This window comes from Phyllostomus hastatus, unplaced genomic scaffold (genome assembly GCF_019186645.2).
Source record: "Phyllostomus hastatus isolate PE091 unplaced genomic scaffold, TTU_PhHast_1.1 phas_scaffold_385, whole genome shotgun sequence".
Classification (NCBI taxonomy): domain Eukaryota; kingdom Metazoa; phylum Chordata; class Mammalia; order Chiroptera; family Phyllostomidae; genus Phyllostomus; species Phyllostomus hastatus.
Genome location: NW_025334026.1, coordinates 6,878,196 through 6,904,847, shown reverse-complemented (window position 1 = coordinate 6,904,847; position 26,652 = coordinate 6,878,196). Strand labels below are relative to the sequence as shown.

At 38.8% G+C, this 26,652-nt stretch overlaps 1 protein-coding gene, 1 non-coding gene and 1 pseudogene across 2 annotated transcripts; 1 reads left to right on the top strand and 2 right to left on the bottom strand.

Annotated features, from left to right (window-relative positions):
* Nucleotides 1–7,525: 7,525 nt before the first annotated feature.
* Nucleotides 7,526–8,509, bottom strand: LOC123806437 (annotated as a pseudogene).
* Nucleotides 8,510–12,842: 4,333 nt separating this feature from the next.
* LOC123806538 lies at nucleotides 12,843–12,975 on the bottom strand. The gene has a single exon (XR_006783507.1). It is a non-coding gene; the product is annotated as a small nucleolar RNA SNORA41 (small nucleolar RNA).
* Nucleotides 12,976–23,036: 10,061 nt separating this feature from the next.
* Nucleotides 23,037–23,899, top strand: NUPR2 (nuclear protein 2, transcriptional regulator). The gene is made up of 2 exons (XM_045819583.1): nucleotides 23,037–23,373; nucleotides 23,691–23,899. Coding segments are annotated over exons 1-2 (303 nt in total). The 5' UTR covers nucleotides 23,037–23,072; the 3' UTR covers nucleotides 23,693–23,899.
* The last annotated feature ends 2,753 nt before the right edge of the window (nucleotides 23,900–26,652 follow it).

Genomic DNA, 26,652 nt, shown 5'->3' with positions numbered 1-26,652 from the left:
TAGTTTTCCTTTTCTAGTTCCTTAAGATCTAAAGTTAGGTTATAGACTTGAGATCTTTCTTCTTTTTTAAAAAAAAATATTTATTTTTAGAGAGAGGGGAAGGGAGGAAGGAGTGGGAGAGAAACATCAACACAAGAGAGATACATTGATTGGTTGCCTCTTACTCACACCCCAACCAGGGAGCGAACCCACAACCCCAGCATGCACCCAAAATAGGAATTGAACCAGCAACCTTTTGTTTTGTAGTACAATGCCCAACCAACTAAGCCACACCAGTCAAGAGATCAAAAATGAATCTCTTGTAGATAGAATATAGTTGGATCATTTTAAAAATCCATTCTGCCAATATATGCCAATATAAACCAGTCAGGGTTTTCTTCTTTTTTAATGTAAATATTTACAGCTATAAATTTTCATGTTAGCACTGCTTTTGCTGAATCCCATAAGTTTTGGTATACTGTCTTTTTGTTTTCATCCTTTCTTGAGGTGTTTTATAATTTCCCTGTGGTGTTTTTCTTTGATCCATTAGTTGTTTAAGACTTTGTAGTTAATTTCTACACATTAGTGGGTTTTTCCATCTTTCTTCTGTTATTCACTTCTAGTTTCAGACCACTGTAACTGGAAAAAATACTGTGAATAATTTCAATCTCTTTAAATTTATTGTCTTTTTTGAAAAGTTACATGTGGTCTATCCTGGAGAAAGATCCATGTTCACTTGAGAAAAATGTGTATTCTGCTGTTGTTGGTTCAGGTGTTTTATACATGGGTATAAGGTTCAATTAGTGTATAGTGTTGTCAAGTCTTCTACTTTCTTATGTCTGGTGGTTCTATCTATTACTGGAAGTGGGGTATTGGTGCCTTCAACTATTTATTGTAGAGCAGTTTATTTCTCCCTTTAATTCTCTCAAAGTTTCTTCATATGCTTTGGATCTCTAGTATTTAATACATATACATTTATAGTCATTATATCTTCTTGGTGAATTTACCCTTTTATCAATATAGTATCCTTCTTTTTGTCTTGCACCAGTTATTGACTGAAAGTCCATTTTGTCTGCTATTAGCATAGCCATCCTAGCTCTCTTCTGGTTACCATTTACATGGAATCTCTTTTTCCATTCTTTCATTTTCAATCTATTTGTGTTCTTAGATCAAAAATGAATCTCTTGTAGATAGAATATAGTTGGATCATTTAAAAAATCCATTCTGCCAATATATGCTTTTTGATTAGTGAATTTTATCATTTATGTTTAAAGTAACTACTCAGAGAAGTACTTACTTCTGCCATTTTATTATTCACTTTCTGTATACATTATAGTTTTTGTGTCCCTCATCTCCTTCATTACTGCTTTTCTTTATATTTAGTTAATTTTTAGTAGTGACAGTTTTTATTCCCTTCCCCCTTCCTTTTGTGTGCATTCTATAGATATTATTTTGCAGCTATCATAGAAATTACATATAACACCCTAAAGTTATAACAACCTATTTTGAATTGATACCAACTTAATTTCAATTTTTAAAAGTCTGCATTAATATACAGCTTGATCTCTTTCTTATCATGCTGTTATTACAGATCACATCTTTATGTATTGTGTACCCATTAACATAGACATAACTTTCATGCAAATGTCTCTTAAATCCCATAGAAAATAAAAAGCTGAGTTACAAATCAAAATTATAAAAATACTGGTTTCTATATCTGTATATTTACCTTTGACAGAGATCTTTATATCTTCATATGGCTTCAATTTACTATCTAACAGTCTTTCATTTCAACCTGAAGGACTCACTGTAGCATTTCTTACAGGACAAGTCTAGTGGTCAGATTTTATTTATTTATTTTTTGCATTTTATTTTATAGATTAGCTGGATATAGAATTCTCAGTTGACAGGGTTTGTTTGGTTTTTTTACAGCACATTAAATATCTAATTTCATTCACTTCTATCCTCCAAGATTTTTACTGAGAAATTGGCTGATAATCTTTTCTAAGATTTATTGGGGTGGCATTAGTTAATAAGATTATATAGTTTCAAGTGTGCAATTCTATAACACATCAGCTGTGAATTACATTATGTGTTCACCACCCAAAGTCAAGCCTCCTTTCACCAGCATATATTTGACTGCCTTTACTCTCTTCTACCTCCTCCCAGCACCCACACCACCACCCCTAGGTAACCGCCATACTGTCATCTGTGTTTTATAAGGATTTTGTTATTTTTATTCATTTGTTGATTTCTGTTTTATACCCCACAAATGAGTACAATCATATGGTTCTTGTTTTTCCCTTCTGACTTATTTTGCTTAGGATGATATTCTAAAGATCCATCCATGTTGTCACAAATGGCAGCATTTCATCTTTTCTTGTGGCTAAGTACTATTCCATTCTATATATGTACCACATCTTCTTTATTTAATTACCCACCAAAGAATGCTTTGGTTGTTTCCATGTCTTGGCCACCATGAATAATGCTGCAATGAACATAGGAGTGCATTTATTTTTACAAATAAATGTATTCTAATTTTTCGGGGAGATATTCAAAAGAAAGAAGACTGGGTCATATGGTAGCTCTACTCTTAATTTTTTGAAACTATCTATACTGTTTTCTATAGCGACTATACCAATCTACATTCCTGCTTCTGTTGGCTCAAGTGTTCTATACATGTCTGTTAAGTTCAATTGGTTTACAGTGTTGTTCAAGTCTTCTACTTTCTTGTTGATCTTCTGTTTCTCCACAACCTCCCCAACTATTGTGATTTTTTGTTTTGTTGATAATAACCATTCTAACAGGTGTGAAGTGATAGCTCATTGTGGTTTTGATTTGCATTTCTTTTACAGCTAGTAAAATTGAGCATCTTCTCATATATCTGTTGTCTTCTTAGGAAAAGTATCTGTTTAGGTGCCCTGCCCATTTTTAATTGGATTGTTTACTTTTTGTTGCTCAGTTGTATGTTTTTTATATATATTTTGAATGTAAGCTCCTTATGGAGGTATTTTTTGCAAATATATTCTTCCATTTGACTGATTGCCTTTTTGTTTTGTTGATGTGTTGGGGGGGTGTTGTTTTTTGGAGTTTGGGAGTTTTTTTGTTGTTGCTGTTTTTGCTGTACAGAACCTTTTTAATTAATACACTCTCATAGATCTACTTTTGCTTTTCCTTCCTTTAACTTTGGGGGCCAGATCGATCAAATCTTCTGTCCGTAAGTTTAGTACCTATATATTTTTATGTATTTTATTGTTTCAGGTCTTATATTCAGGTCTTATATTTATTTTTAATCCATTTTGAGTTAATTTTTTAAACATTTTATTGATTATGCTATTACAGCTGTCCCATTACCCCCCTTCACTCTCCTCCACCTTGTACACCCTCTCCCACCCACGTTCTCCCCTTCTAGTTCATGTCCATGTGTCATAAGTTCTTTAACTTCTACATTTCCCATGCTATTCTTGCCCTTCCCCTGTCTATTTTCTACCTACTATCTATGCTACTTATTCTCCATACCTTTTCCCCCCTCTCCTCTTCCCCCTCCCCTGTTGCTAACCCTCTGTGTTCTCCATTTCTGTGGTTCTGTTCCTGTTCTAGTTGTTTGCTTAGTTTGTTTCTGTTTTAGGTATGGTTGTGAATAATTGTGAGTTTGCTGTCATTTTACTATACATGTTTTTTATCTTCTTTTTCTTAGATAAGTCCCTTTAACATTCCATATAATAAGGGCTTGGTGATGATGAACTCCTTTAACTTGACCTTATCTAGGAAGCACTTTATCTGCCCTTCCATTTTAAATGAAAGCTTTGCTGATAGAGCAATCTGGGATGTAGGTCCTTGCCTTTCATGACTTGGAATACTTCTTTCCAGCCCCTTCTTGCCTGCAAGGTTTCTTTTGAGAAATCAGCTGACAGTCTGATGGGAACTCCTTTGTAGGTTACTGTCTCTTTATCTCTTGCTGCTTCTAGGATTCTCTCCTTCATTTTTACCTTGGCTAATGTAATTATGATGTGCCTTGATGTGTTCCTCCTTGGATCCAACTTCTTTGGGACTCTCAGAGCTTCCTGGACTCCCTGGAAGTCTATTTCCTTTGCCAGATTGGGGAAGTTCTCCTTCATTATTTGTTCAAATAAGTTTTCAATTTCTTGCTCTTCCTCTTCTTCTTCTGGTACCCCTATAATTCGGATGTTGGAACATTTAAAGATGTCCCGGAGGTTCCTAAACCTCTCCTCATTTTTATGAATTCTTATTTCTTCATTCTTTTCTGTGTGGTTGTTTCTTTCTTCCTTCTCATCCACTCCATTGATGTGAGACCGAGCTTTCTTTCCATCACTATCAATTCCCTGTGTATTTTTCTTCATTTCACTTATTGTAGCCTTCATTTTTTTATCTAATTTGCAACCAAAATCAACCAGTTCTGTGAGAATCCTGATCACCAGTGTTTTGAACTGTGCATCTGATAGGTTGGCTATCTCCCAGTTGTTTAAAAGGATGGCTTCTGGGGCTTTCATTTGTTCTTCTGTTTCAGCCATCTTTTTTTTTTTTTTTTTGGTCTGCTTGCACCTGTTATGTATGAGGGGTGGAGCCTTAGGTGTTCACCAGGGTGGGGCAACCCAGTGGCTGGGTCATGACACTGTATGTGGGGATGGGGTCTGAGAGGGAATGATGGCGCTTGCTCCGCACTCTGCTGATTTCAGTCCCTTCCACCACTTCCCCCAAGCAAGCTGGACCTTTCTGGTGCTGATTCCCGTGTGGGTGGGCTTTTGCACCCCGTGGGACCTTCCAACAACCTCTCCTGTGAGGCTAGGAGTCTCTCGCTGTGCCTCAATCCCCACAGGTGTTTTCAATCAGTGCCCCGAGGCTCTATTTCCCAGCACTGGGACCCTGGGTTGCGTGCAGTGCCTTGCTTCACAATTCCCATCTTCCTGGGTCTGCAGGTTGCCACCCCTTGGCCGGGGTTTGCCAGCCGCCGCTTGTGCACCCAGGTCCACCTGCTGCGGTCTTACGTGCCTGGGATGCCTTACCCCAGTCCCAACGCTCTTTGTTCTGAGACCCCTCTCTGCCCAGCTTCCCAACTCCACCCCTCTTACCAGTCTGGATGAACATGTCTATTTTAACTCCTTGGTTGTCCAACTTCCATACAGTTAAATTTTCTGTCAGTTCTGGTTGTTATTCTATTTCTAAATTATTGTTGTCCCTATCTTGGTTGTGCGAGGAGGTACAGTGTCTACCTATGCCTCCATCTTGGCCGAAAGTCTCAAGTTAATATTTTTATATGGTGACAAATAGTTGGTTTTACTCATTTGCATGTAGCTTTCCAATTTTCTTAGCATTATTTATTGAAAAGACTTTCTTTTCTCAATTGTATGCTCTTGGCTCTTTTGTCAAAAATTATTTGTCGATAAATATGTGTATGTATTTCTAGGCACTGAATTCCATTGCTTTGGTTTATGTGTCTTCTTTTCTGCCCATATCATACTGTTTTGATTATTGTCACTTCATACTATATTTAGATGCCAGGAAGTGTGAAACTTCCACCTTTGTTCTTTTTTCTCAGGATTGCTTTGCCTATTCAGGGTCATTTGTGGTTCCATACAAATTTGATTATTTTTTTCCATATCTTAAAAAATGCCATTGGGATTTTGATGGAGATTGCATTAAAGCTGTAAAATGCTTTGGGAATTATGGCCATTTTAACTATGTCAATTCTTCCAATCTATAAACACATACTATCTTTCTATTTCCTGGCATCTTCTTTAATTTCTTTTAATAACATCTTGTAGTTTCAGTGTACAGGCCCTTCATGTACTTTATTAAGTTTATTTAAGGTATTTTATTCTTTTTGTTGTAATTCCAAAAGGAATTGATTTTTCTTTTCATTTCTTTTTATAAAATTTCATTATCAGTATACAATGATTTTGTATCCAGCAACTTTACTGTACTTTTGTATTGTTTTTAATAGTTTTGGGTGGAGTTTTTGTGGCTTTCTGTATAAAGAATCATGTCATCTGCCAAAAGTAACAGTTTTACTTCTTCATTCCCAATTCTAAGCCTTTTATTTAATCCTCTTTTCTGATTGCTCTGGGTAAGACTCTAGTACTATGTTGAACAATGGTGGTGAGAGAAGGGATCCTTGTCTTGTTCCTAATCTTGTAGGAAAAGTTTTCAGTTTTTTAGCCATTGAGTAGCATATTAGCTGAGGGTTTGTCATACATGGCCTTATCATGTTGAGATACAGTCCTTCTATACCCATTTTTTTTTAGTATTTTTATCTTAAATAGATGTACCTTGTCAAGTGTTTTTCTATATTTATTAATATTATCATATAACTTTTATATTTTATTTTGTTAATTTTGGGTATCACATTGATTGGTGTATGTTGAACCAGACTTGCACCCCTGAAATGAACCTCACTTGATCATGATGTATTATGTTTTTAATGTATTATTGTATTTGCTTTGCTAGTATTTTGTTTAGGATTTTTATACCTATATTCATCAGAGATATTGGTCTGTAATTTTATTTTGTTCCATTATCCCTGCCAGATTTTGGTATCAGAGTAATGTTGACCTCATGAAATGAGTTAGGAAGTACTATCTTTTCTTTAATGTTTTGGAGAAGTTTGAGAAGGATAGGTATTAAACCTTCTTTAAATGTTTGGTAGAATTTACTAGTGAATTTGTCTGATCTTGGACTTTTAGTTTTTTGGAGGTTTTAGAGGACTGTTTCAATTTCCTTACTGCTGGTCAGTCTATTTAGATTTTCAGTTCTTCATGATTCAGCCTGAGAAGGTTATGTATTTCTAAGAGTTTATTTATTTCTTCTAGGTTATCAAATTGGATGGCATATAGGCTTTCATAGTATTTGTATATAAACATTTATATTTTTGTAGTGTCTCTTGTAATTTCTCCTCTTTTATTTCTGATTTTGTTTGAGTCTTTTCTCTTTTTTCCTTAGTGATTCTAACCAGTGGTTTTCAATTTTATTAATCTTTTCACAGAACCAGCTTTTTGTTGAATTATTTTTTCTATTATCTTTTGTTTTCTATTTTGTTTAATTGTGCTCTAATTTTTATTAAAGTGAAACCTTGGTTCTCAAACTTAATTTGTTCCAAAGGCTGTTCAAGAAGCAATTTGTTCAAAAACCAAATCTCCTTTGTTTATCTCCTGAGATATGAAAGACTGATCATAGAGATGTCAACATGAAAGTGTTGTCAGGTCAAGAACTGAAGTGTTTTTCCACAGCTGAGACATTGTTTTCATGAACAACTTGGTTGAGATGGGAGACGTTCCAGAACCAGGGTTTTACTGTATTTCTTTTCATCTACTAATATTGGGCTTCATTTTGGGGGGCTGGGTATAGTGAATTTTATTGATGGTGCATGACAAGATAGGGCTCCCTAAGCACCTCCCCTTATTCAGGGGATCTGGGATAGAAACTGTGAAGTCAGGAGATTTTCAGTGTTGGGGAATTGATTTAGGGCAAGGTCTCCCCAATAGCTGAGGGCCTCTCTTCCTCTCACTGTGGCTGATGGTCCAGGATACTCTTACTCCTTGGAGGCCTTGTGGACCATAATGTCCACCATTCTGTTGCGGTAGCCAAATTCATTGTCATACCAGGAAATGAGCTTGACAAAGTGGTCATTGAGGGTAATGCCCACCCCAGCATCAAAGGTGAAAGAGTCGGTGTCACTGTTAAAGTTGCAGGAGACAACCTGGGATATCCTCAGTATATCCCAGGATGACCTTGAGGGGGCCCTCTGATCCTCCTTCACCACCTTCTTGACATCATTGTATTTGCATCTTTCTCCAGGGGCAGGCCAGATCCACAATGGACACATTCAGGGTGGGGACATGGAAGGCCATGCTAGTGAGCTTCCCATTCAGCTTAGGGATGACCTTGCCCACAGTCTTGGCAGCACCAGTAGAAGCAGGGGTGATGTTCTGGACAGTCCCTTGGCCATCACACCACAGCTTCCCAGGGGGGCCATCCACAGTCTTCTGGGTGGCAGTGATGACATGGACTGTGGTAATGAGTCCCTCCATGATGCCAAAGTTGTCATGGATGACGTTGGTCAGGGAAGCCAAGCAGTTGGCAGTACAAGAGGCATTGCTGACAATTTTGAGGGAATTGTCATACTTGTCATGGTCCACCTCCATCACAAACATAGGAGCATCTGCAGAAGGGGCAGAGATGATGACCTTCTTGGCTCCAACCTTCAAGTGAGCCCCAAACCTTCTCCAAGGTAGTGAAGAATACCAATGGGCTCCACAACATATGCAGCACCAGCATCTCTGCATTTGATGTTGACAGGATCTCACTCCTGGAAGATGGACTTTATACTGATGATACATTTTGTGTTCTTAGTCTTGACTCTGCCTTTGAACTTGCCATAAGTAGAATCATACTAGAACATGCAGACCATGCAATTGAGGTCAATGGAGGGGCCATTGATGGTGACAATGTCCACTTTGCTAGAGTTAAAAGCAGCTCTAGTGACCAGGCACCCAATACAGCCAAATCTGTTCATCCTGAACCTTCACCATGGAGTCTCAGGGTTGTGGCTGGCACTGTGCGGGAAGACGCAGCTGTCTGTCGAACAGGAGGAGCAGAACCTTCTTTGTTCTTTTTCTAGTTCTTTAAAGTAAAAGGTTAGGTTGTTGTCCTGGCTGGTGTAACTTAGTGGATTGAGTGTAGGCTCCAAACCAAAGGGTTGCCGGTTCAATTCCCAATCAGGGCACATACATGGGTTGCAGGCCAGGTCTCCAGTAGGGGATGCATGAGAGGCAACCACACATTGATGTTTCTCTCCCTCTCTTTCTCCTTTCTTTCCCTTCTCTCTAAAAATAAAAATAAAGGCACTGGCTAGTGTGGCTCAGTAGGCTGAGCACAGGCCTACAAACCAAAATGTTGCCGGTTTGATTCCCAGTCAGGGTACATGCCTGGGTTGCAGGCCAGGGCCAGGTCCCCAATAGGGGGCATGTGAGAGGCAACCACACATTGATGTTTCACTCCCCCTCTTTCTCCCTCCCTTCCCCTCTCCCTAAAAATAAATAAAATCTTTAAAAATAAAAATAAAATAACTTACAGCCTGAATCACACTTTAAAAAAGTAAAATAAAATAAAATAAAATAAAATGTTAGGTTATTTTGAGATTTTCTTGTTTCTTGGAGTAGACCTGTAATGGTATCAACTCTGTTATTACTGTTTTTGTTGTATCCCCCAAATTTTGATATGTCATATTGTCATTCTCATTTGTTTCTGTGTACTTTTGATTTCTTTTTTATTTTCTCTCTGACCCAGTCTTTGTTCAGTGGCATGTTGCTTAATCTTCACTGAGGGGAGACCCAAAAATACCAAGAATTTACTTATTAAACAATTGTGTATTTATTCTTACATGTTTAAACTTTAGTCATCTTCAAAGTACTCTCCATTTGATGCAATACACCTATTGAGATCTTTTTTCCACTGCTCAAAACAGTTTTTAAACTTGTCAATTTTGATTCCTTTTTGTGCTGCCATTTTTTGTTTCACCTCTTCCACATCAGCAAAATGTTTCCCTTTGAGGACTTTTTTCATCCAGGGAAACAACAAAAAAAGTTGTTCAGTGTGAGATTGGGTAAATAGGGAGGGTGGGGCATGGGAATTAGGCCGTTTTTGTCAAAAACTGCTGAACACTCGGCATGGTGTAGACAGGTGTGCTCGTGAATCACCCATCATGAAATGGGCAAATGTGCTGAAAGTGTTCAAAAAAATTCACTGAAGTGAAACACAGCATCTAACAACAACACGAGCTGGTGCACTGATACAGATGGATTCCTAGAACACTCACTTAGTGGGGGAAGCCTGTACTACCAGGGTCCCATCATCCAGAAGATAATTCTATTTTTTGGGTCCCCCCAAAAGGTAACAAGAGATAGAGATGGGCATTCTATAATGATAAATGGGCTGATGTGGCTCAGTTGGTTGGAATGTCATCAAAAAGGTTGAGGGGTTAATTCCCAGTCAGGGTGCTTAACCTAGGTTTCAGGTTTGATCTTTGGGTCTGTATGGGTACAGGAGGCAACCAATTGATATTTCTCACATCAATATTTCTCTCTTTCTCTCTCTCTCTTCTCCTCCCCCTTGCTCTCTAAAAGCAATGAAAAAACGTCTTCATGTGAGGATTAAAAAAAAGACATAACACATTCATATATATGTACCCAATCTGGGAGCACCAAAATATGTAGTGCAACTATTAACAGAAGTAAAGGGAGAAACTGACAGAAATACAATTATAGGGGACCTAAATACCTTATTGACAGCTATAGATAGATCATCCAAAAACACAGTAAGAAAATGTCAGCCTTAAGTCACACATTAAACCAAATGAATATACTCAATATCTACAGAGCCTTTCATCTCAACATCAGATTATACATTCCTCTCTGGTGCACATGAAATATTTTCAAGGATAAACCATATGCTGGGACACAAAACTAGCCTCAACAATTTAAGAAGATTAAAATCACACCAAGTATATTCTCTGACCACAATACTTTTAAAATTTGAAATCAACTGCAAAAAGAAAGTGAACTCCCACATACACACACAAATATGAGGGGGGAGTCTCCAAAAACAAGAATTATTTTCTGGAGGGCAAGCACCTTGTAGTACAGGCTTCCCCCATTAGATAAGTGTTCTAGGAACCCATCTGTATCAGTGTACCAGCTGGTGTTGTTGTGAGGGGCTGTGTTTGGCTTTAGTGAGTGTTTTTTGAAGACTCTTTCAGTGTGTTTGACCATTTCATGATGGGTGATTTACAAGCACACCTGTCTACACCATGCCGAGTGTTCAGCAGTTTTTGACAAAAACGGCCTAATTCCCATGCCCCACCCTCCCTATTTACCCAATCTCACACTGAACAACTTTTTTTGTTGTTTCCCTGGATGAAAAAAGTCCTCAAAGGGAAACATTTTGCTGATGTGGAAGAGGTGAAACAAAAAATGGCAGCACAAAAAGGAATCAAAATTGACAAGTTTAAAAACTGTTTTGAGCAGTGGAAAAAAGATCTCAATAGGTGTATTGCATCAAATGGAGAGTACTTTGAAGATGACTAAAGTTTAAACACGTAAGGATAAATACACAATTTTTTATAAATAAATTCTGGGTTTTTTTAGTCCCCTCTCACATAGATATGACTACACCTACTTTACTCTGGATGCCATTTGCTTGAAGGATCATTTTCCACACCTTCATTTTGAGTCTCTGTTTGTCCTTATGGCTGATATATATCTCCTGAAGCAGCATATAGTTGGGGTTTTTGATCCAACCCACTACTCTGTGCCATTTTATTGGTAAGTTCAGTCCATTTATGTTAAGGTGATTATTATATGGATATTTCCTATAGCCATTTTATCTGTTTTCTGATAGCTCTGTTTCTCTTTTGCTTCTTTTCATTTATGTTTCTGTCATTTTCATGTGGTTTTATTCTATGATTTTTTCTGCCCTTTACTCTCTTTTTTTGTTATGTGTCTCAGTTCTTGATTTATTTTTAGTTCACAGGTTGGTGCTCAATCCACTGAGCTACACCAGCCAGGGAAGTTCTTGATTTATTTTTATTGTGGTTACCATTAGGTTTAGGGGAAAGAAAGTAGTCCTTTTTCTTCTGATTGCATCTATTTTTCACTCTCCTGTGCAAGTTCTATCCTTCCCACACCCCTTTTATGTTTTTGTTGTCATAATTATCTCTTTTTATGCAATGAGTTCTATTTCCAAATTGCAGGTGCTATTGTCTTCTTCTTGTTTTTAAAAATGTTTTATTTCCTTTAACCTTATCTTATATTCACATTTATATTACTCTATCTAAAGGAGGATTGCCATTTCCTGCTTCTCTCTGTTAGTCATCTTACTCATAGTTTTGTGTCCTTTTTTTATTTTGTTTTAGGTAGAAATCCTTCAATATTTCCTGTAATGCATGTCTTGTGGTGCTAAATTTCCTTAGCTTCTGTGTGTTTGGAAGTCTTCATTTCTTATTCATATCTAATACATAACTTTGCTGGATATATTAATCTTGGATGGTGATTTCTTTCTTTCCATAATTTGATTATTTTTTTCAACTCTCCTGGCTTGAGGATTTCTGCTGAAAAATCCAATTATAATCTAAAGGGATTTCCTTTATAGGTTACTGTCTTCTTTTCCCTAGCTGCCTTGAGGATCTTTTTTGTTATTAATTTTTAACAATTTCTTTATAATGTGTCTTGGAGAAGGCCTTTTTGGATTGAGATAATTATGTGTTCTATTTGCTTCTTGGAATTGAGAATCCAGTTCTTTCCACAGGTTTTGGGAAGTTCTGTCTGATTATTTCTTTGAATAAGCTCTATTTCCTTTTCTCCCTTCTCTTCTTCTGCTATACCTGTTTTTATGTTGCTCTCTTTGATGAAGTCAGCTCTCAAAGAGTTCCTTTTGTTTTTTTACTCTTAAGTCTCTTTTCTTATATTTGCATCATTTCTAGATTTCTATCTTCAATAGCACTATATTTACTTCCATCTGGTCAGCCATATATTTTTAATCTGACTAATTCATTCTCTATGTCTTTCATTGAGTTCTTCAACTCCGGAATTATAGTTGGCTCTTTTTCATAGTTTCAATCTCTTTGGTAAATTAGTCCTTTTGTTTATTAATTTTATTTCTGAGTTCATTCAATTGCCTTTTGAGTTTTCTCATATCTTGTTGAGTTTTTTCAGGCCTACAATCTTGACTGTCATTTATCAATAATTACATATTTCCATGTCTTTAAGTTTATTTTATGGAGATTCTTCATATTCTTTCTGAGATACCTTGTTATCTTGGTATTTATTTATTTATTTACTTACTTACTTTTCCTGTGTCTGTCACACACATGCCCACTTTCTGCTTTGCTAAGAAAGAGGTGTTTAGCTGTGTAACAATTTGTTTCCCACAGAGGAATGCCACAGCTGCCACCATCAGAACAGCTGCAGACCAGTAGCTGTGGAAGGTATTTTTTTATTTTTAATATATTGATTTTATTGATTAAGCTATTAGAGTTGCCCCCCCCCTTTATTTCCCTCTGCTCTGCACACCCCCTTCCACCCCATGGTATTTGATGGATTATTTCTCTGCCTAGGCATTTATGGGAATGAAGTCTGTTTTTTTAAAGAGTAATACTTTTCTATTTAGTAGGTAAATAAGGAGTCATGTTCCTTTTTTTAAGATTTTATTCATTTATTCTTAGAGACAGGGAAAGGGAAGGAAGACAAGAGAGAGAGAAAAACATTGGTGTGTGAAAGAAACATCAGTCAGTTGCTTTTCGCGCGCATTCCAGCTGGGGACCAGGCCCACAACCCAGGCATGTGCCCTGACCAGGAAATGAACTGGTGACCTTTTGCTATGCAGGATGACACCCAATCAACTCAGCCATGCAGGTCAGGCCAGGAGAGGTGTTTCTTTCGTTTTCCAGTAATTGGCACTGAAGCACAAGTTTTTTGTTTTTTCTTTTTTTATTATTTATTTGGGGACAAAAAAACCCACTTCACACCTGTCAGAATGGCCATCATAAACAATTCAACAAACAAGAAGTGCTAGTGAGGTTATGGAGAAAAGGGAACCCTAGTACACTGTTGGTGGGAATGAAGAATGGTGTGGCCACTGTGGAAAACAGTATGGAATTTCTTCAGAAAACTAAAAATGGAACTGCCTTTTGACACAGCAATTCCACTTTGGGATCATACCCTACGAATCCTGAAACACCAATTCAAAAGAACCTATTCACCACAATGTTCATAGCAGTGTTATTTACAATAGCCAAGTGATGGAAACAATGTTAAGTGCCCATCAGTAAATGAGTGGATTAAAAAACAACAACTGTGGCACAATTACACAGTAGAATACTATGCAGCACAAAGAAGGAACTCCTACACTTTATGACAGCATGGATGAAACTGGAGAGCATTAAGCTAAGTGAAGTAAGCCAGGCAGTGAAAGACAAATACCAGATGATCTCACCTATAAGTGGAACCTAATCAACAAAACAAACAAGCAAGCAAAATAGAACCAGAGACATGGAAATAAAGAACTGACAGTAACTAGAGGAGAGGGGTGAGGGGGATAAAAGGGGAAAGAAGGGGAAGGGTCATCAAGGAACATGTATAAAGGACCTGCAGACAACGTGGGAGGATTGAATGTCGGAGGATTGAATGTGGGAGGTGGAGGTGGGTCAGGCAGGGAAGAGCAATGGGGGGAAATGGGAACAACTGTAATTGAACAATAATAAAAATATTTTTAAAAATATTTCTAGTAAGTCCAGTGCATGTGCTTCTTTAGGGATGGTTTCTGCCAATTTACCTTCATTTGAATGGGCTATTTTTCCCTATTTGTTTGCCTTGTAATTTTGTTGTTGAAAATTGGGCATTCGAAAGAATCTATCTCTCTTAATCTTTACAGACTAGCTCTTTGCTGAGCAGTCCTTCACTAGTTTGTTGGGTCTTCTGAGTCTTGGGGGCTCTAGGTGAAAGCTTAAGGTCTTCCCAAGTCTTTTTTTGAGTGTGAATCTTCCCAGAGCTTGTGTGGCTTTATCAGTTTCCCCTTATACATAGCACCTTTAGAAGATCTTAATTTTCCAGAGTCTTATCCAGCTTCTCCTTGGTGCCTTAGATGGTCTATTGTATGTCTCCACCTGTAATCACTTGCTCCAGGAATCTGTGGGTCTGTTTCCCCCCTGCCACTTTCCTAAGCAGTGTCCACTTGTTGGGAACCACCCTGCCTGGTTTCAGGAGCTGTAACCCCCCATGGCTAAGGCTGAGTGAGAGACCTCTGGACCAGGAGACACTAAGGAAACAAGCTTATCTCCCTGGCAAGAGCGCTGCCTGCTCCTTGCCTGGCCCCCATTGCTTGGTCAGTTAGCCAGTGATGGGTAAGATTCCTCAGAGGAGGATGGACCTAAGACAGGCAGGGCAGGAAATGAATTTAGCCCCCTTAGTTCTATAGTTTTTTAGGTGATAAGTCCCCAACACAGTGTGAGCCCTTTTTAGCTCTTTGAACATTATCTATTTGTTTGATCCTCACCACCAGACAATGGTTAATAAGCTGTATCCATATTCCTACCCAAAACTACCTATTAAAAGCCTGTTCAGGCAAGATGGCAGGGCACTCTCCTTTGAGAGAGTGGCCAGGCCACTCTGAGGCACCCTCCCCTTGAGAGGGTAGCTGTGCCATCCCTATTCCTTCACAGGACTCGGTAGTCCATGTGTATTTCTCTCATATCTTGATCATCCACAGCAGCCGCAGATACTGTTGGCCGGTATCTGCATCATCAACCACTTTTCACCTGAGCTTCAAGAGATACAAAACATATAGCAGTCCTTCAGCTCCAAACAGGTTAGAATGTTATAAATAAGGCCAGCTCTGCTCCCTCTGGTTCAAGAGAGAAAATTAGGAACTAGGCTACTGCCTCCTTCAAACCAAGACCATTACTGTCTATGGAAGAGGATGGTCAAGAGCAAATAAAAACATCACAAAACTTCCTACTGTTTTGAATGGAACCTTTTCCTGAGTGCATACTTGCTTGGTTGCTATAGATTTCTGACTGTTTTCCAGAGCTCCTATAGGGTTACTTTCTGAGGTTTTTATGTTGTGTGTGGGGGAAAAAGGCTTAGAGATTCCTCACCATTTTGCTCATGTCACATCTGCTCTCTACATTTAGACTGTTCAAATGCTACCTCCTCAAAAAGACCTTCCAACCCCTCTGTCTGAAATATTACATTTGTGACATTCCCTGCTTCATATTTCTTAATTTCACTTACCACCAAAAGAGCTCATATATTACATACTTTTATTGTCTGCCTCCTCCCACTAAATATAAACTGCATGAGATCAGAGAACTTTATCCAATAAAGTCTAAAACAATATCTGGACATGGTTCATATTCAATACATTATTTTGAATAATGAATGAGGCTTAAAGAACTATACAAATGTTGGGCTTCCAGCCAAGATGGACATGTAGGTAGATAACCTTTGCTTCCTTGCTCAACCAAAAGAAGAATAACAACCAATTTAAAAACAAATAACAACAAGAACTGTCAGAAAATCAAACTGTATGGAAGTCCAACAACCAAGGAGTTAAAGAAGAAACATTCATCCAGACTGGTAGGAGGGGCAGAGAATGAAAGCTGGGGCAGAGAGGACATGAGGCAAGGAAGCAGCTGGTGAACTGGGCAGGTGAAGCAGTGGCTAGCAGACCAGGTAGTCCCACATTTGCATGTGGATAAACTAGGAGGAACAACTTGGGAGAGAGACCACACAATGCACAGTTTCAGCACAGGAAATGAAAGTTTCAAAACCTCTGGCTGTAAAAACCTGTGGGGGTTGCTGTGGTAGGAAAAACTCCCAGTCTCACAGGAGAGTTCATTGGAGAGACCCACAGGGTCCTAGAATGTACACAAAACCACCCACCTGAGAATCAGCACCAGAAGGGTGCAATTCACTTGTGGGTAGCAGGGGAAGTAACTGCAAGGGGCCAGAGCCAAGCAAGTGGCATTGTTCTTTCTCTGACCCCTCCCCCACATACAGCACCACAATGCAGCAAAGTTGATTGCCGTGCCCTGCAGAATGCCCTGCAGAATGCCCTGCAGAATGCCTTATAACATAACAAGTGTGCAAAGACAAAGAAATATGGCCCAAGTAAAGAACAGATCAAAACTCCAGAAAAAGAACTAAACTACATGGAGATAGCCAATGTTTATCAGATGTGGAGTTCAAAGTATCAGTAATCAGTATTCTCACAGAAATGATTGAATACAGACACAGAAGGAAGAAGTGAAGGCTATACAATGTGAAATAAAGAAAAATACACATGGAACCAATAGTAAAGGGAAGGAAACCGGGACTCAAATCAACAATTTGTAATGAAAGGAAGAAATAAACATTCAACCAGAACAAAATGAAGAAACAACAATTCAAAAAAAATGAGGAGAGGTTTAGGAACTTCCAGGACAACTTTAAATGTTCCAATATCCAAATCATAGGGGTGCCAGAAGGAGAAGAGGAAGAGCAAGAAATTGAAAACTTATTTGAAAACATAATGAAGGAGAACTTCCCCAATCTGGTAAAGGAAATAGACTTCCAGGAAGTCCGGGAAGCTCAGAGAGTCCCAAAGAAGTTGGACCCAAGGAAGCACACACCAAGACACATCATAATTATATTACCGAAGATTAAAGAGAAGGAGAGAATCTTAAAAGCAGTAAGAGAAAAAGAGATAGGGACCTACAGACGAGTTCCCATAAGACTATTGGCTGATTTCTCAAAAAAAATCTTGTAAGCAAGAAGGAGCTGGAAAGTATTCCAAGTCATGAAAGGCAAGGACCTACATCTAACATTGCTCTATCCAGCAAAACTATCTTTTAGAATGGAAGGGCAGAGAAAGAGCTTCCCAGATGAGGTAAACTTAAAGGAGTTCATCACCAAGCCTTTACTATATGAAATGTTAAAGGAACTTATATCTAAGAAAATGAAGAAGATCAGAACTATGAACAGTAAAATGACAACAAACTCACAACTAGCAACAACTGAGCCTAAAACAAAAACAAACTAAGCAAACAACTAGAATAGGAACAGAATCACAGAAATGAAGATCATATGGAGGAATATCAGCAAGGAGGTGGAGGGGGAGAAAGGGCAAAAGGGTACAGGGAATAAGAAGCATAAATGATAGGTACAAAATAGACAGGGGGAGGTTAAGAATAGTATAGGAAATGGAGAAGCCAAAGAGCTTTTATGTATGACCCATGGACATGAGCTAATGGGGGGAATGCTGGAGGGAAAGGGGGTACATGGCCATGGGGGATAAAGGGGAAAAAAAATGGGACAGTTGTAATAGCATAATTAATAAAATATACTTAAAAATAAAAATAAAAAAATTACTGTTAAGGAAAAAGGGCTATACAAGTGTTTATTCTCATTAATAATTTTAATGGTTTGGTTCTTTATATCTATACATGTATTTATTTAACAAACATTTATTTTACATCTACTGTGAGCTGGAGATGAAGGGGCAAAGGTGTGTTTGATCTTAAAAGGAACTAGACAAATACCCAGATAATGCAAAAGCATGAATAAATGGGGAAGACAGAGAAGTGTTGAATGTAAACTATAGCTAGGCCTGAGTTTGAAAATGAATATTATTCATCTTCTAATATGAAGGACCTCAGAAAAAGCAACAAGTTCTGCTAAGGCCCAAATGCAGACACAGGAAATCACTGCACCATGGACCTTGGGCAAGCCATATGACCTAAATGAGTCTCCATTTCTTTTTCCATTACCTCATGAGTTAGTTGCAATGATTCATTAAGAAAGTAATAAGACAGAACTTTATAATCTGTGCGTAGCTATGCTAATACAAAGAGTTAAAGTCTACTTCTGAAGAATGATTGCTATTTGTTTATCCTGATTCTAGAGTTAAGAAACCATAAAACAAAATGCAAAGTCCATCTTAAAAATCTTATTACAGTGGACTTCCAGTTATCAAATGGCAGATAAAGAGCTTCCCAGACAACAAAAACTAAAGGAGTTCATCATCAACAAACCACTATTATATAAAATGATAAAGGGGCTTTAAGAAAAAGAAGATCAAAACTATGAACAATAAAATGGCAATAAAAACATACCTATCGACAATTGAAAAACTTAGCAAACAAGAACAGACAGAATCATGGATACAGAGAGCATTTTGATGGTTGCTAAATGCAAGGGAGCATGGGGGGATAGGTGAAGAGGTGAGGGGAGTAAGAAGTACAAATTGGGCCCTGGCTGGTGTGGCTCAGTGGACTGAGTGCAGGCCTGCAAACCAAAGGGTAGAAGATTCTATTCCTAGTCAGGGCACATGCCTGGGTTACGAGCCAGGTCCCCAGTAGGGAGTGCATGAGGGGCAACCACACGTTGATGTTTCTCTCCCTCTCTTTCTCCCTTCCTTCCCCTCTCTCTAAAAATAAATAAAATCTTTTTTTTTAAGAAGCACAAATTTCACCCTGGCTGGCGTAGCTCAGTGGATTGAATGGGGGCTGCGAACCAAAGCATTGCAGGTTCGATTCCCAGTCAGGGCACATGCCTGGGTTGCAGGCCATGACCCCCAGCAACTGCATATTGATGTTTCTCTCTCTCTCTCTCTCTCTCTCTCTCTCTCTCTCTCTCTCTCTCTCTCTCTCTCTCTCTCTCTCTCCCTCCCCCTCTCCCTCCCTTCCATCTCTAAAAATAAATAAATAAAATCTTAAAAAAAAAAAGAAGCACAAATTGGTTGTCACAGAATAGCCATGGGGATGTAAAGCACAGTACAGGAAAAGGAGTAGCCAAAGCACTTATACACATGACCCATGGACACAAACAAAGGAGTGGGGATTGCCTGAGGGAGTGGGCAAGTGCTTGCTGTGAGGGCAGAGGGGGAAAATTGGGACAACTGTAATGATCAAAAAATATAATTTAAAATAAAAAATATAATAAAGCCCTGGCTGGCGTAGCTCAGTGGATTGAGCGCGGGCTGGGAACCAAAGTGTCCCAGGTTCGATTCCCAGCCAGGGTACATTCCTGGGTTGCAGGCCAGAACCCCCAGCAACCGCACATTGATGTTTCTCTCTCTCTCTATCTCCCTCCCTTCCCTCTCTAAAAATAAATAAATAAAATCATTAAAAATAGATAATAAAATTTTTAAAAAATCTTATTACAGTGACTCATTGGCATTAGCTTAGAGTCTTCAGGTAGGAAAGCAAGACAGATAGCAGCACCTGCTTTTAAATATCGTCTCAGAAGCCAGAATGTCAGGTATGTTTAGCAATCTGTCTATGAACTGAAAAGTAATGAGTTCATACCAAGAAGCACAGTAAAATGGAAGAAACATTACCTAGGTGTCAGATCTCACTCAGTCTAGCTCTGCTTTTTATGTCATATAACCTTGAGAAAGCTGTGAAACTTTTCCTCATCTAGAAAACTGGAACAGTAATATCTCATAGGGTTCTTGTAAAGATCAAGGGACATAATACACTTAGCATTAACACTGTTGTCTCTAAATCCATTTTCCACACTAAAAAGATGAAGGACTCCTTGGAGAAATGGCTGATTCCAGATCTGGGGCATAAGATGTACAAGATGAGCCTGGACATCTTAGTTTACCAGAATACATTCTTCAAGACTACTAGCTTAATGCCAAAAGTACAGAAGAATCATATGAAGGAGCTCCACTGGCCAAAAATGGAAAAATTGGAGTTAAAACAGAATAAAAATGAATGAAATTGATTGAAACACATGGACTGTGTTTTTAAAAGGTCCATGAGTTCATAATGATTCTCAAGAAAAAAAGTTAAGTCCATTGGAACCCCTGGAAACCCACCTTTAAATGAAAAGAATTAAGCATTTGTCCTGCTTTTTCTTGTCAAAATGTATTTCATGAGGGAAAGAATTCTAGCTAATAAATGTGAAAGGAATGATTGAATTAGAAAATTACTATTTTACAACCCCTGGCAAAATAAGAGCAAATGAATATAAGAGCACATAAAGTAATGAAATACAAATGAAACCATAAGAAAAAAGTTTCATGTGAAACTTTACAATTACAGGGACATGTTGTCAACACCTGAGTCCACTGATTAGTGATGGCATTACTAAAACTGGGACAATGAGCCATTGTAAGTCTTGTGGTGTGCTGCCAAAACTCACCACTTTCTAGGAAGTTTTCTTGGCCCCAAAACTGAACCTGAGTATAAACAAGCTTCTAGATCAAACTTCAATTTACAGGAAATATGGGAGAGAAAAGAATAAGTTAAATGAGACCACAGGAAGCAGAACTATCCACATTTTACATGAAAATTGACCCAGTTTCTGCTAATAGGCAATGACAGAAAACTGAAAAAGGCAGGGGGACTGCTCTGACATCATAGACATAAAAGCCATACAAGCAAATTTCATGTGTAGATTTTGTAAGCATTCTAACTTGTATGTATTTCAATGACTGTTTGACAAATTTGATTTGGGCTGGGTGTTAGATAATAACAGGAACAGTTGATTTTTTTAATCGGGTATAAAAACGGCATTGCAGTTATATAAGAAATGTCTAGTTTTTTTAGAGCTGTATGTTGAGACATACTCAAATACGGGTGAAATGACATAAGGTCTGCAATTTGATCTAAAATGCTGAAGCAGAGGAAAACAGAATGTGGTACATAAAGCAAATGTGACAGGATCTTCATAATTGCTGAATCCTTGTGATGGGATATGGGAGTTCACTGTTCTTTGCACCTTTGAGAATGTCTGAATATTTCCATAAGGACAAATTCTAAAGAGATTTTTTTTAAAGAGATAATGTATGGGAGAGTTACTTAGAGATAAATATTAGTTTCTCTTTTTCCCAGCAGCAGATGTAAGACATGTGGGTGTAAGAGAAAATCCCCTCCGGTGTTTAATTAAAAACATTCTCCTGGGACTTGTTCCTTTAAGGTACCACCAAAAGTGCCCTCAGAGTGAGGTATGTAGGCCACACCCCACCAGGAATAAGGCTTCATAATGCAGAAGAAAAACTCAAATCAGCAACTTGGTCACAGACAAACTCAGCAAGATCAGAGAATTATTTTTAATCTATTAAATTAGAGAATTTTAATTAGAGAATTATTTTTAATCTATTAAAAAGAAAATCCCCAAAGGGGTGACTATAATTTGGTGGCAGTTGTCAATGTAAGAAAATTCCAAACCAGTAAAGAATGTTTATATGAGTTTATTTGAGACAAACAGACATCTGCCAGGGAGCAAGATTTTAAATGCTCTGGAGAATAACAGTTTTGCAGATTATTTTATGCATTTGAAATTAAGGAGTGAATTTAAGGAAGATTACATGGAGGTGGGAGAAGCAAGGCTCTCTTGCTTCTCATGTGCTCTCTTTAGGATGGTTACAATTTATTTCAAAGGTATGTTAACTAATCCAAATGCATAGAAACAATGGACCTGGCTTGTTTAAAACAAAGATAAGTTTTGTACTAAAAAGTTGTAAGCATGACTATCCACCATGACCTGCCCAGTCAGAAAAGTAACCTCATACTTTTTTTGTCCACATAGTTAAACCAAACCAAAACAAAGGCCTTCTTCTCAGTAACTAACTCTCAGCATCTACTGTTCTCAGTTCACCTGACTAGACTCTTCTAGCCTCTGATGCTTTCTGGAGCACCCTCCGAAATGCTGCAGCTCAGGAATCTCAGCCCTCACTCCAAGTTGCCAACAGATCAAGTCATCAAACTTAGCACACCTGGGATGTTGGCACCTGAGGATAACCCGAAATTGTGCAGGTTCTGGGCCTTGCAGCAGGCAGAGTGCTTTTCCTTCTCATCACTCTCTTAATACAATTAACTCTTACTCTTCAAAAATATAGATTTGAGGAAAGGAAAAAGAACTAATATATAACCCTACCCAGTCAGAAATACTTTTAGCATTTTGATGAATTTCCTTTCAGTCTTTTATAGACAGATGTATTTTAAAAATACGTTCTTGGGATACTGGAGGCATTTATTTCTTCACAAGATAGTTTTTCACTTATTAATGAGCGCTTTCTGCTGACATCAAATAGCCTAACAAAATGTTTATTACTGATAAGCTACCTCCGGGGGAATACGTAGGCCACATTTTCTTTAAGCAGTCCCTTTGGACACTTGGATAGTTTACTTTTTTTTCTTAAACAACAGAAATTTGTCTCACACTTATAAAGGCTGGAAGTGTAAGATGTCAGCAGGGTTGGCTTCTCCTGAGGCCTGTCTTGCAGATGGCCACATTCTTGCCGTGTCCCCACGCGGCCTTTCCTGTCTGCATGTTAGTTTACCATTTTTTGACTAACACAAAAGAAATGCTCAGTCGGATTTTGCCAACCACCCCTTCTTGGGTCACGGTACACAGACCTGGGAACCGGAAAGGGTCAGGGAGGGTTTCCCCCACTGGAGCGCAGAGATCCAGAGGAGGGCACAAGCCGGGCTCTGTGATGTCACGTCTAGGCTCCGCCTCTTAGGCGGAGCCAATCGCGGCTCGGGGAGGGGCCTCCAAAGGGGCGCGCCTGCGCGCGGCCAGGCGGGTGCGATGGACCCAGTCCATCCCAGTGCCCGTACTCAGGCTCCGCCGCCACCGCCGCCGCCAGCGGTGTGGCCGCGGGTAAATTCTGAGGAGGAGCTCTACGACTGCCTTGATTACTACTACCTGCGCGACTTCCCGGCTAGTGGGGCCGGGCACTCCAAGGGTCGGACGCGGCGCGAGCGGGAACTGCGCACTAATTGGCCAGTGCCTGGTGGCCACGAGCGCAAAATCACACAGAAGATCCTCAACGGCCAGCGCAAGCGTCGCCAATGCAAGCTGCTGCCCCGGCCGCGGACTCGCCTCACCTGTGCGTAGTGGCTGCGACTGATCAGGGTCCAGGGAAGCCCCGTGAGCGCGCACGCGGGCAAAGTCAGTTGGTCCCCTACGACTCGACCCGGGCGTAGTCTCCCCTTTCTGAGGCGGTCCGCGTTAGCGAGTGTTAGGTGGCCCCCTTTAGCCCTCAGGTTATCTTCTGACTGCAGTTGGACTGGTAGAAGAGGTTAGGAAACGTAGAAAACATCTTTTTAAAAAGTGAGGGATTAACAAATGAGGGATTTATTTCCAGTGCTGATACTCGGGCTAAAAAAAATAATTGATTTTTGTTTTTTGTCTGATTTTCTGCAGGATACCGAAAGACCTGATAAAAGTATTTTCTCTGACTCCAGCTGTAACTGTGGTCCTAAGCGGGAGAGAGAATCCATGTTGGTCAACAGATTTGTTTTCGACATCGCTTAAGTTTAATGCTTCAGTATCTTTTCCTTACTGGTAGTTAATTAAGTGACATCCAAGTGGGTATGCCTTTTTAGAGTTTTTAATTAAACGAGCAGCAGCAAGAGTGGCATTTTAACTCTTGGGGAGGGGGTTGGTTGCTATGGCAACTCGTTTCACGTCTAAAAATATTTGCGTTCTGTGTAAAGAAAAGATCACAAACATGAAAGGTGGGAGGAGAACAAAGATAGGCATTTGTACAAGATTTCAACTCAAGTATCAAAGGCTACTGTGCAGGTTTAATATTTGTTTTCCAAGAAAAGGAGTATTTTCAATTGTAATAGTGTCTGTTGAACATAGTTGCTAGGTTCTCTGCACTGCAGATCCCACAACAATCCTTTGAGGTAGACGCTGTTATTTCCATTTTATTTTATAGAGAGGAATCTTTTTTAAAAGATTTTATTTATTTTAGAGAGGGGAAGGGAAGGAGAGAAGGAAACATCAGTGGGTGGTTGCCTCTCCAGCGCCCCCTACTGGGGACTTGGCCTGCACCCCAGGTATGTGACCTGACTGGGAATCAAACCAGTGACATTTTGGTTGGAAGGCCCGCACTCAATGCACTGAGCCACATCAGCCAGGGTTATAGAGAAGATTCTTGAGGATCAGAAGTTCTCACAACTTTCCAGAGATCACGCAGCTGGTTAGAAAGAAAATGGATATAACATACTTTTGCATCACAATTTTCCTCAACTACATACAATCTTCTGTGGTTCAGAACCACCCACAAATTCCAACTCCAAGGATAAGAGCTGAGTTTTAGTTTTAAAATTATGCAGAATATAGCAGGGTAGCTTTCTTTTTATCTTCAGTCCGCCTACAGTCAGGCCTCTGCACCCAGTTTTGAGTCCTTGGAGAGAATAGTGTGAACTGGCAGGAGCAACCTTAGTATTAATCCCAACTATGACTGACCACCGCACTGGTGGTCAGCAAACTTCTGAGTGGCAACTCCTTTCAACTTTCACCAAGCTTTAGGTTTCTCATTTGTAAAATGGGAGTAATACTGGATTACCTTGCCAAACTGGATTATAGATAAAATATAGGAAACATCCAATAGAGTTAAGGGTCTGACACATAATAGGTGCACAATAAGTGGTAATTATTTTTAAGTTTACAGAACACAATGCCTCTTCCTTTCTCTCTGGGCACAGTCTTACATTATATTTCATTCACTACATTAATTCTTTTAAAACATCTCCAACATCAGGCAGTACAGTATGGTAGGAATCCTGGCTTTGGAGTAAACTACTGACGGGCAAGTTGCTTAAACTTGGATCTACCTGAAGACTGTTTTAATCATATAAAATCATCAACCTAACAGGATAAAAGGCCTAGATTTCTCACATTGTGCTGGTATTTCTTAAATTTTGACCAACAATTTCCAAAAGCACTGACTCTTAACATATCCATCCTCGCCATAATTCTGATTTTTTCATTTGAATCTGTGCTGTCCTATTTAGCATGCCCTTCCCCCTTTACAATTTTAATCTTGAAACTAATTTCACCTATATTTATTTAAATGGCGCTTTTTTCCTGAAGTTTTCACCACATTGAAAGTCCATTCCTTTCAAATTCTATAGTACTTCATGTAAGCACCATTTAACTACTTTTTCGTATAGTATTTTGTATTTTTAGGTGAACAGTTAAAAAATGCATTCATTCTTTTTGTCTGATATGTGCAAGGCACTGTATATAAGTATGTCTTAGTTATTTAAAAAAATCTACATTTAGAGTGTAATATTTCAAACATTCTCAGTTCCTACACAATTCCTGCTGTGTAGCACACCCAGACAGACATAAGCCATGTTAAAGCAATCCTAATGTGTTCTAACTATTGGGTTGGCCAAAAAGTCTATTTAGCTTTCTCCATAAAGACATGTTTTTCATTTTCTCCAATAACTTTATTGATTTGGGTATTTTTAGTATGTCGGCCATCTCTCCCACATGGTATGACATTGATTGTTCTCAATGTCTCAATTTGATCACTATCAACTTTGACTGGTCTACTTGACTGTGGAACATCGTCCAGCAAGAAATCTCCAGCACAAAACTTTGCAAACCACTTTTGACACATTTCAATAAGTCACAGCACCTTCTCCATACATTGCACAAATCTTTCTTTGCATTTCAGTTGCGTTTTTACCTTTTTTGAAATAATAAAGCATAATACACCAAAAATGTTGCTTATTCTATGTTCAATATTAAAATGGCTACACAAAAAGTCACCAATTTGGTTTTTTTAAATGCATTCTGATATGGCAGCTGTCACAATCCAACCTAACAAAATTGTTTCAAATGAAGTTAAAGACAACTAAGTGCTACTAGAGCCATCTGACGGGAAAAAAGCTTTTGGCCAGCCTATCAATTTTTCTCATTTTTAGATACTATAATGTTTACAATTTGAAAAAAAGTAACTAGAAATTGCGGGTTAGTTATTTATTGCTGTGTAATAAATTATTCCAAAACCTACTGGCTTAAAAGAAGAATTAACTCAGTTTCTGTGGGACAAGGATTCAAAGTAGCTTAACTGGGTGGTCCTAACTCAGCCATGAAGTTGCAATCAAACTGAGACCAGTCATCAGAAGGCTGCTTCCAAGTTCGCTTATTCACGTGGTTGTTGGCAGGTCTCACTTCCTAGCTACATGAGACTCCATAGGCTGCTTGAGTGTCCTCACATGTGACAGCTGGCTTTCCCCAGAGTTAAGTGATCTGAGTGAACAGAGGAAGCCACAATACCTTTTAAGACCTAGTCTCCAAAGTTGCATACCATCACTTTTGCTTTTTTTTTTTTTAAGATGTTATTTATTTTAGAAAGACAGGA